This window comes from Benincasa hispida, chromosome 5 (assembly GCF_027475165.1).
Source record: "Benincasa hispida cultivar pf3 chromosome 5, pf3_genome.v1.1, whole genome shotgun sequence".
Lineage (NCBI taxonomy): Eukaryota > Viridiplantae > Streptophyta > Magnoliopsida > Cucurbitales > Cucurbitaceae > Benincasa > Benincasa hispida.
In genome coordinates this window covers 62,160-72,938 of record NC_143482.1, presented here as the reverse complement: position 1 = coordinate 72,938, position 10,779 = coordinate 62,160, and the positions used below count along the sequence as shown (strand labels likewise).

Below are 10,779 nucleotides of genomic sequence, written 5' to 3'. Positions count from 1 at the left end.
TAGTAAAAATCTTCCAACGATATTATTCGAAGACAACACATCATAGCTTTTCTATGCTCATGATCTTGAAGAAAATGGTGATATCATTGTACAACAAATTTATTCGAAGGATAACTTGTTGCAGATTTATTTATAAAATCATTACCAACCGTAACCTTTGAGAAATTGGTGCACAACATTAGAGTGCGGCGACTTAGAGATCTTAAGTGATGTTTCCATGAAGGGAGTAAATATATTGTATTCTTTTTAAGAGTATTAGATTATATGAAATATGCACTCTTTTTCCTTCATAGAATTTTTTTTCCAATGGGTTTTTTACTAGTAAGATTTTAACAAGACATATTTCATATATAGGTATCTAAGGTGAGTATTATAAATATGTTGCTATGTGTCTTGTAAATACTCATTCTTAGTATCCAAATAAACCACTCTTATTTCACTTTATCTATAAATAGGGGCATTCGATGGAGCTCGAAAAATATACATACATGGGTGAAATCTCAAAGAAAATTAGAGAAAGTAGAAGATTAAATATTAATTAATTAATTAATTTTTTTAAAAAAAAAAAAAAATCGAAGCGAGATAATTAATCCAACAAGTAACAAAGCAACCTGGGCGTGAAATGTGAATACAGAATATTTCGCGGGCCGAACATGAATTCTTCGTCGGGGCCGTCACGGCCGGACCTCCCCGTAGCGCCTAATCGCGGCAAGTTTCAATCGGAGACGGAGGGATTGACTGCTGAGGTTGGTGGATTGGAAGCTTCATTACTTCAGATGGTCAATGATCACCATTACGCTTCTCTCAAGCTCAGGGAAAACTCCGGTTAGTTTCTCTCTTTCTCTGTAATTCCTTAACTCTCTCCTACGCCTCCATAGCCTTTAGATGCGGATTACTTTGAAATTTCGTAAAATTAAATCCTAACTCGTCGTTCTGAATCATCGCGATAGAGAAGGCGAAGAAAGATGCGATACAGAAGGCGGTTCGCGTTTCGGATCTTTTATTCGATGCCGTGAATGGTGGAGTTCAGGATTCTTTCGTCAATCAGAAGTTGATTGAGCTTGAAATTAGGGCTTTAGCGACTACGATTGCTCGATTTACGAAGCAGACCGATCAATGGCTCGCCGCCACTCACGCTTTGAACACTGCTGTTAAGGTTCGCTCTCATTTCGAAAGCAACTATTGTGTTAAAATTTTGTGGAAACCCTACATTTTAGCTGTATGTATGTTTCACTGTTGTTAATCAAAGCCTGCTTAATCTATTTATTGACTGAAGAGTTTAGCATTGTTATTGAAGTCAAAATATTCAGTCTTCCCAAAGTTTTACAACTTTTTAAGTCAATTCAAGGATTTTGAGATGGTTTTCGACCTTGAAGGATTACGTTGGTGCGCTGTCCATAATGATTATGATACTACTTGGTAACCACATTTGATTTTGAGTATAAAAGTTTTTTTCCTTTCTTTTTTTTCCCCCCTAATACTGGTCTAGATGTTGCGCCATGGCTTCCATACTGGCCATCTGTGTCCTATGAAGAGTTTGTGGGCTACTAGACATTGAGTTCTGTTTAAAGTTGGTGTATTGTTAGAGTTGTTTTGTTAGTTATATTCTTAGTTTTGGTTAGACCGTTTCTGTTAGATTCATAACAGTGGTTAGTTATTGAAACGCGGTCGCCAAGCAGCATCTACAAAACCAGTCCCCTGTACCCTTTGTATCAATAGAAATATGAATAAGTGCAGTTCCTGAAACTTAGGTTAGGGCTATTTGGCATCTGTTTTTGGCTAGTCTGCTTCTGCTTCTTAAGCTATTATTCATTTTTTAAATTATGAGTTGGGTATAACAGAAGGCTTAGAGTCCGAGGCAATGAATTCAAGTCATGGTGGCCACTTATCTTGAGTTTAATACCCTACAAGTTTCGTTGGCAACCAAATGTAGTAAAGTTAGCAGTCGTCCTATGAGAATAGTCGAGGTGAATGGAAGCAGTCGAAGCACTTTCATGGATATCAAAAAGAAAAAAGAAAAAAAAAGTTTATTTGATCTTGCAATCCATCCAGCACAACTTTTGGAAACAATTTTGAATACGGAAGAAAAAGGCTATTTATAAAAACAGCTCCCCAGCTATCATTTAGGTTTAGAGGATTTTGTTTTGTGGTTTGATGGTTTGTTTTCAATAACTTGTGCATCACATTGTTGATAGGAGGAAGCAATCAGCTTGGAAAAAATAGTTTTCAAACTTGTACATGTTATGAACATACTTAAGTATTACAAGAGAAAAAGGCCAGCTTACATGTACCTTGAATAATCTCACGGGACAACTTGCCTGACCCTACAACATTTGGATGTCAAAGAAACTCGTGAGAAATCATACTTGACACCAAGTATTATAAAAGAAAAAGATCAGCTTACGCGCACCTCAACTAATCTTACGGGACAACTTGCCTAACCCTACAACATTTGGGCATCAAGGAAACTCATAGGAAATTAATTCCTAGGTATGTGGCCCTATAGATTGAACCCTAGACCTCTTAGCCATCCATTACGACTATGTCTCCATTTTACCACTAGGCCAACCCATGACGTTGTCTTATCCTTTGAGGGTGAAATGTTTATGTATTGTGCACAGGAAGAGAAATAATAAAAAATAGGAATAATCTCTTATTGTTTTGTTGAATGCATATAAAAAATCTCAATTTTGTCACAGGATATTAGAAAGTTTTAGTAGTGCACATTGTCAGCCTTTCGAAAGCAATGAGCAACTTTGTATTTTGGATCCACATGAACCTAAGACCATGTGGATTAGTTTTAATACTTGAATCACTTACTAAGTTGAAGATTTGAACTAAAAGATTCCAGGTGAAAAGGATGGCATGATTATCAATAGTTTTAATGCTTGAATCACTTAATAAGTTTTAGTTGTGCATATCGGTACTTGACTTTAGCCTTTGTAAAACAATGAGCAACGTTGTATTTTGGATCCACATCTTTAATTAATGCTTGAATCACTTAATAAGTTTCCTAGTTGAAGATTTGAACTAAAAGAAACCGGGTGAAGAGGATGGCATGATTATCATAATCTTGAACATGCAAGATAGTAAAAGATGCCTGATTTTCTTTCCTTCATGGTTTCTTCATATTTTGGTTTGGGTTTCTTTCAGGTCTTTCTCATTTGGATTTATTGTTCATACTAATTTGATATGTTTATTTTGTAGGAAATTGGAGATTTTGAGAACTGGATAAAGACCATCGATTTTGATTGTAAAAGCATCACTACGGCCATCCATAACATTTACCAAGACTGAAATGCTTGTATTAAAGAGTCAACCAGAGTGTATTCAGTAGAGTCGAGAAAAACATAGATCCTCCTCATCCCCTGCTTTAAACTGAATCTGTGTCCCCATATGTGGCTTGCTAAATTCTTGTGGTATAAGGTTATGAAGGGTGCAGCATGCCCAGATGGAAACACTTATAGAAACTAAGAACACCTCAGTCACCTGACATGTCTGCTACCTCACTAACTGTATAAAATAATTTGTCGACTCTACTTTTTAAGTTCACTGATTTATTCCTCATTAGCACGGTGAATGTTACCGTTTTGTTCATTTATTGCTCATGTAAACTGCAGTTTTCTTTGTACAACTATTGGCAGCTGCCATGTAATAATAATTTCTACATTCTTTCAATTGTTGGTCCCTATTATACTCTCTCCATTAATATTCAACTTCATGATTATCAGATATATTATTGTATTAGGTGGGTTCACAGAATTACATTCACGATGTTTAAGTTCTCACTCCCAACCGATAACAGTGTTGCCGGTTGCATTTACCTTTTAACATTTTTTTTCCCTCGACAGATGACTGTGTCTTTGTCGACAAACTCAGCCATTATCTCATTTATTAGGTCTGGAGTAGTCCCGTTTTGTTGTACTTCAACATAAAAGAGGCAGAGAATTGAGCTGAGCCCCCAACGATTCCGATGGGATTGCTTTCTACGTTAATTCTGGAATTATCTTGCCTTGGACATCAACAGCGCTCAGTTTTGGATTTGGAGAATACTCGTTCTGACTTTTGAGGTACACCTTATCCTTCCTTGTTATTAAAATGATGATGCATCTTATACTGATTGCGCATTACATAGTTAACACAGTATAAAACTAAGTGATGCGCCAATCTTCCTTTGTTTTTAGACCAATTTTGTCGTAGCCTTATTTTCCTTGGTCTTTAAAAATATGAAAAGCAGTTGGAAAATACTATTTTCATTCTTCTGTGCAGAAGCTTTTAAAAAAAAAAAATTAGTCAACGTGTTTTTTGAGTTTGAATATAGTCTTTTGTCTTTATAAATTGAAACATTGTTTTTTAGTATAACTTCCAATTACATCTTTGTTCCTCAAAATGTTTCAAATAAAATATTACAGTGGCTATTACTTGTTCTAAAAGACAATGTCGATTTAATTATGCCAATCATTTCGATGATATTGTTACTACTACTATATTTTTATATAAAACTTGATTTTTCTCGAACATTAAACAAAGTTTTTGTTTCCAAGTGTGCAACTCGCAAGTTTTTAACAACAAACAACAATTTATATTTAATCTTACGAAATATTTTATCTAGAAATTGCATGCATAGTCAAATAGATATTCCTGATTTGTTTAGAATATCTCATCACAATACATCACGGCCTTAGGTTATACTTATAGTCTACAAAATTCCTTGATTTAAAGTTAAATAAGCTCTAGTTAATAGTTCAGAAGCAGTGATTGGATGAATTTTCCAGGGAAAAAAACTCTATTTTATTTGGAAGGAAAAAATACGATCTTACTTGAACATGATCTGTTCTATAGGTTGTACAACTATGTCTTTAACTCAAAAGATTAGATGGAAAAATATTCTAGTTTCACATAGTGATTCACTGATTCTTTGCAGTTGGGATGGATCATTATACCGAATGGAATAGTACCACTTTATTCTTTGATAGGAGAACTTTAGTACAACACTTATCTATTTAGTGTGTAATCACAATAACCCTACCTTTACAAGTTGTTTGCTTTTTAATATAAATTGTCAATGATTGAAAAAAAAATGTGTCGATAAAGACAGTTCGGTGGAGGAATGGGGCAAATGTGGTAGGTAAAGCAAATCCAAAGCTTTAAAACAAGTTTGTCAAAGACCAACCTAATCTCCCCTCATCAGGAACAGTTGACTTAGCCGTGAAGGATGAAGTGTTTCACAAGTTGAACAATTGGCAATTGTTTAATATAAATTTGGTCAAAACCAAGCTTGAGTTTTGTGTCTCTTTGTGAGGCATTGACCGTCTCTCTTACTAAACAATATTTTGTTATTCCTCTTGGGGCCAAATCTTAGGTTCCAAAGTCTTAAATATTCTAGCGGTGTTGTCAACGTGAGCCGTAACTTTGAAGTTTGAGGTTTGTTCCTTCACCCCACATATTGTCAAAAGAAAAAAAAAAGATTATTCTTCGGGTGTCCGCATAGGTTAGAATTTAATATTCTTTTTCCAGAAAAATCCTGAAGGCTTCAAGGGGCAGAATTCTGGACGTTAGGCTGTGTGTTTCTAGAACCAGTTGCATAGGCAGATTTAGAGTTGAAGGTTGGCATTGGCAATTGGCAAAATTATGGAGTGTAATGTTGAGGATTGCAAACGTAAACGATGGAAAAGTTGAGAGACTAGCTCCTACAAATAAAGATTTCCTACTTAGTTTGGTTTATAAGTATATTAGGGTTGTTTCTTCTAATTCAATGAGAAACATTTAGATGCATCCTAGGTTGTACCTATTTTGTGCATCATATCAAATTGTCTAACCATAATTTATCACGTGGCATATTCTTCTTAATTCTTTTTTTAATATTATATTTCTCTTGTGTGTGTGATAATAGAGGTGCATAAAGAAAGTGCATCCTAGTATTGTTCATTTGATTAGTAAAACCCTGCAAGCTATTCCAAGCTATACTTATGTTCGCCCATTTAATCCTCTAGAACATATTCCAATCAGTTATGTCATGTTTGATAAAGAATCCATATTCTGTTTTATGTTTTCAGATTTATTAAGTTTAGTAAATATGTGTTTGGCGTACAATACAGATTATGTTTCCAAAACTGTTGTCAGATTCTATTATCCAAACAGTACAAATTTTGAAAATAACATTTTTATGTTTTAATTATATTTGGATTTTGAATTTTAAAATGTAGAATTATATTAAATAAAAACAAAACATGTAAGAATATAGTATGTCATGTTATAAACTCAATTCATTTTTAAAAAAATATAATATGTATTATAAATTATATAATATTACAAGATAATAATTATATAATTTTTTAAACATAAATCATATTCATAAATAAATTTATAATAGTTTATTATCAATTATATATTAGTAGGTAATTACAACTAGTTTTATGATTTATAATTATACAGTATCAAGCACATTTTAAACAATTGTTTAAATTATAATCTAATTTCTAAACCAGCTACTAAACACATCTGAAAACATAAAATATAACTCTATTTTTAATGAATTCCATTCTTTTCAATTTCTATTTTCAAATTTTCTACCGCACTTAGCTTTTGGCAAATACAAGTGTATTCTTCTTCTCTCTCATTATTTTTTTCTCTAGGTTTTATGGCATACACAATGTTTGTCAATACTTTCTGTTATTTGTGTTGAATATTTGTCTTTTATATGTCATTCATCTATGTTATCCTTGTTATCTTTCTATATATATATTCTTTATTTTCAATTGTCAAGTCACATATTTGTTCTTGCATTTAAGAGCATGTTTTGAATTAACTAAAAAAATGTTTTCAAAAAAGTAATTTTTATTTAAACTCTTTTTATAAAAGCGGTTTAAAATGCACTTTGAAAATATTTCAAAATCTATTTTTAAGTAGTTGTCAAACATTTCAAATTTTTCTAAAATGACTTATTTTCAAAATTAAACACTCGAAAAGTTAAATCAAACATCCCCTAATTCTTGTCTCATTAGGATATAAATCGGAAGTTCAAATCTTTATCCTGCAATTGGATTTAAAATTTTGTCTCCGGCAAAATTATTAAATGAATTCTTGATACTCAAAAGTCTCTGCACTATGTTGAAACTCGAATTCAATTATAAAAATATTTTGAATCACATTTATTATTCTTGTGATTATAATTCTTTTGAATTGCATGCTTGTGTGACATACAATTAAGAACTGTTCAAATGAACCTTCCTTTGGGTTATATTTAAATTTAATATCAATTAATTTTATCAAGTCAAAATTATTGGTGGATTTGTTCTTCAAAATTGGTTGTTTGCACCCATAGTGACAAGAACGAAAAAACAATTACACTAAAAAACTTAACCCAATAATTACTATATATTCCCTATTAGTCAACAATTTCAAGATTCCATGTAGAATTAGAATAGTCATTCATGAGTTGTTTTTTGTTTTTTTGTTTTCTATTTTTTTTTTTTTAACATGTGGAGAGAAAAAATCGAACCTCTAACTTTGAGATTAATAATACAAATACTATGCTAATTAGACTATGTTCATTTGACCATTTTATTAGTGGTTTATAAGAAACATCCCACAAAAGTTGGACTTACTTGGAAGTGTTCTCATGGTTTTATATCATTATGTTCCAACCACTTAATCTTTTGTCAAACAAAAAGGGATTCATTAGAGATTTTCACGAAGTATACAAATATTTTAGGTTTTTTTATATTTTATATTTTTTATTTTAAAAGGTTAACCTTATTTGATTTTAAAATGGTTTAAGGGGAAATAAAGGGTATAATTACATACGAATAATTTTGTAAAAAATAAATAAGGAGAAATAAAAGGGTATAATTACATATGAATAATTTTGTAAAAAATAAATAACTATCGAAATCCTTACCTGGGTTGCAACTCCTTTAGAAAAGATGTTTATTTCAAAACTATTTCTGAAAGATAGAAATCTTCTTTTTCAAAAATATTTAATAAATTTGTGATTGATCAACCTAGTTCAATGGACGTTATATTTTTACCGAATCTCAAAAAGTTTAAATTTTCATTTCATTGGGCAAAACGAGCCTAGCTGATTTATGCTATCGACCTCGAGACTAAAAGTTCGACTACTTTTTCAATTTATTGTAAAAAATGAACTTTTAAAAAGGTATTACATATATATTGTTAAATTTGAGTGATAATAGGCATCTAAACTAATAGTGGAATGGCTATATGAGAGAATATTTTACAAAAAAATGTAACAAATGCAAGAATCTAAACTCTACAAGTCATTTATCACCATCTTAAAAATTGATTATAGTTGAGCTTCTATTATATATAATTTAAAACTCTATTAATGTTTTCCAAATATCAAATTCAAACGCTGACATTAATAATATTACGATCAGCATTAGGAGACTTTGTCCATGTTTGTTCATAAGTGCCTCTCTCTCATTTTTCCCTATATAAGGCAAAGACATTCCTCATGAACCTCACTGTAGAACAACTAGAAGAAGTAAAGCTAGTACTGTCTCTAATGGCATCCCTTCGCTCTCTTTTGCTAGGCTTTATTGTTTTATCAGCTGCCCTAAGCCATAGCCATGCACAGCTGACTCCAAACTTTTACAACAAAGTGTGCCCTAAGGCCTTGTCCACCATCAAATCCGTCGTCATTAATGCCATCAGACGCGAGCGTCGAATGGGAGCTTCACTCTTACGTCTCCATTTTCACGACTGCTTTGTCAACGTAAGTTCATTTAGTTTGAATCGTATATCATGTAAATGAATTGAATGTTCCCATATGTGTTTTGTTAATGGTTAGGGTTGTGATGGGTCTGTGCTATTGGATGATACGGCTACTTTTACCGGAGAAAAGACTGCCTTTGCTAATATTAACTCGATTAGAGGATTTGAAGTCGTCGATGAGATTAAGACACGACTCGATAAAGCTTGCAAAGGCAACGTCGTGTCTTGTGCCGACATTTTAGCTGTTGCTGCTCGTGACTCCGTTGCAATCGTAAGTTTTATCTTCCTTTTAGAACCCACCAACAACTTCAATCAATATTATGCGATATTAAAATATGATCCTCACAAGTGTTTGTTTCACAGCTCGGAGGGCCAAACTACAAAGTTCTATTAGGAAGAAGAGACGCAAGAACAGCGAGTGCAGACGTTGCCAACCGAAATCTCCCTCCACCATTTTTCAGCTTCTCACAACTTCTATCCAACTTCCAATCTCATGGCCTCGACATCAAAGACCTTGTTGTCTTGTCGGCCGGCCACACTCTCGGGAACGCGCGGTGTACCACTTTCAGGACTAGGATATACAACGACACTAACATCGACCCACAATTTGCAGCGGCGTTGCAGGGAATCTGCCCACAGAGTGGTGGCGATGATAATTTGAAGGGCCTTGACAAGTCTCCAAATTTATTTGACACTGCCTACTTCAAGGCTTTGTTGACAAACAAAGGCCTTCTACATTCCGACCAGGAACTGTTCGGCGGCGGCAACGACGACAGTGATGGTTTGGTGAAGTATTATAGCAGATATCCAAACGCCTTTAGAAATGATTTTGGTTCTTCCATGATCAAAATGGGGAATATGAACCCACTTACAGGAAGTGATGGAGAAATCAGAGCCAATTGTAGGTTTGTTAATTGACAAATAATGTTTGTTTTTTCGTTTTTCGTTTTTCGTTTTTTAGTTTTTGGTTTTTGGTGTTGGGTTTGTATTTGCTTTGGGTTTGGATTTGGTTTATGTTGTTTGGGGTTTGAGCGTGAAAGTGTATAAACTTTGTTAATGTTTATTTCATGGTCAAAATACCATTTATCCAAAACTTTTTAATAAATCTTAAATTTCGTGTCTCTTGAAGTTAATTTTTATCCAAATTTGTTAAATAATAACAATCATTTTCATGTAAAAAAAGAATATGTTGATATGTTTTCATAATTTACAATGAAAATATTAATATGTAATAAAATAAAAGTCAATAATAAACTAACCGCAATCCGAAGGAATAACTAAATGCATGATTTATTAAAAGTATAATAATTAAAATTGAACGAGTCTCGGAGTATAAGAACCAAAATGGTAGGTTAACCTTATTTTCATTATATCCATTATTCAATCTGTGTAATGTATATTTATTAAGCTTAAAGAGTATAATTTAAATAAGTCAAAATTTTATATATATAATCTTTCGATTTTATTTTTTTTCTTCAATACAACATTGAAGGATTTGAATATTCGACCTTAAATAGTGTAGAATATGTCAATTTCGATAGAATAATTGCAATTGATAACATTTTTAGGAATAATAACTAAGTATATAACATCATTTAAAAAAAGTTACAAATATAGCCAAGTCTATTAACAATAGACTTCTATCGTTTATAGACTCCTAAGTCTATCAGCAATATACTTCTATCGTTAATAGATTCTTATCAGTGATATGGTCTATCACTGATAGACTCCTACCAATAATATGGTCTATCACTGACAGACTATTTAAATTTAACCATATTTATAATTTTTTTTACATTATGTTATATCTGCTAATACTTTAAATCTGTGTCTGTATATGTAATTGTCCCATTAGATAACTATGCCCACTTTGTACAACTTTAGAATACATAAAAAAGAACTATAATGGTTCAGCAAAGAAAATTTTATATTTGGAAGAACCAGCAATGAAACGAATTCAACATCTTCTAGTTCCCGAAACGACATACTTCAAAAAGTTGTCCATCAATATCAAAGGACTTGTTTGTGAGTGATTTTAAAATA

At 32.4% G+C, this 10,779-nt stretch overlaps 2 protein-coding genes across 2 annotated transcripts; both read left to right on the top strand.

Moving 5' to 3' along the window:
* The first annotated feature begins 587 nt into the window (after nt 1-587).
* LOC150035816 (biogenesis of lysosome-related organelles complex 1 subunit 1-like) lies at nt 588-3,678 on the top strand. Its single transcript, XM_090313432.1, has 3 exons — nt 588-825; nt 951-1,156; nt 3,208-3,678. Exons 1-3 carry the CDS (start codon nt 654-656, stop codon nt 3,295-3,297), a joined length of 468 nt encoding a protein of 155 aa, XP_090169558.1. The 5' UTR covers nt 588-653; the 3' UTR covers nt 3,298-3,678.
* Nucleotides 3,679-8,475: 4,797 nt separating this feature from the next.
* Nucleotides 8,476-9,854, top strand: LOC150035815 (peroxidase RIP1-like). Its single transcript, XM_090313669.1, has 3 exons — nt 8,476-8,737; nt 8,813-9,007; nt 9,100-9,854. The coding sequence occupies exons 1-3, from the start codon at nt 8,477-8,479 to the stop codon at nt 9,652-9,654; spliced, it is 1,011 nt and encodes a 336-aa protein (XP_090169795.1). The 5' UTR covers nt 8,476; the 3' UTR covers nt 9,655-9,854.
* Nucleotides 9,855-10,779: the final 925 nt, after the last annotated feature.

What these genes read in the sequence shown, in the direction of transcription:
- LOC150035815 (XM_090313669.1), top strand. Translation starts at nt 8,477, where the DNA reads ATGAACCTCACTGTAGAACAACTAGAAGAAGTAAAGCTAGTACTGTCT. An exon ending in TTCACGACTGCTTTGTCAAC is followed by an intron (nt 8,738 to 8,812) that starts GTAAGTTCATTT and finishes GTTAATGGTTAG; the next exon opens with GGTTGTGATGGGTCTGTGCT. An exon ending in CTCGTGACTCCGTTGCAATC is followed by an intron (nt 9,008 to 9,099) that starts GTAAGTTTTATC and finishes TTTGTTTCACAG; the next exon opens with CTCGGAGGGCCAAACTACAA.
- LOC150035816 (XM_090313432.1), top strand. Translation starts at nt 654, where the DNA reads ATGAATTCTTCGTCGGGGCCGTCACGGCCGGACCTCCCCGTAGCGCCT. An exon ending in CAAGCTCAGGGAAAACTCCG is followed by an intron (nt 826 to 950) that starts GTTAGTTTCTCT and finishes TCATCGCGATAG; the next exon opens with AGAAGGCGAAGAAAGATGCG. An exon ending in CTTTGAACACTGCTGTTAAG is followed by an intron (nt 1,157 to 3,207) that starts GTTCGCTCTCAT and finishes TTTATTTTGTAG; the next exon opens with GAAATTGGAGATTTTGAGAA.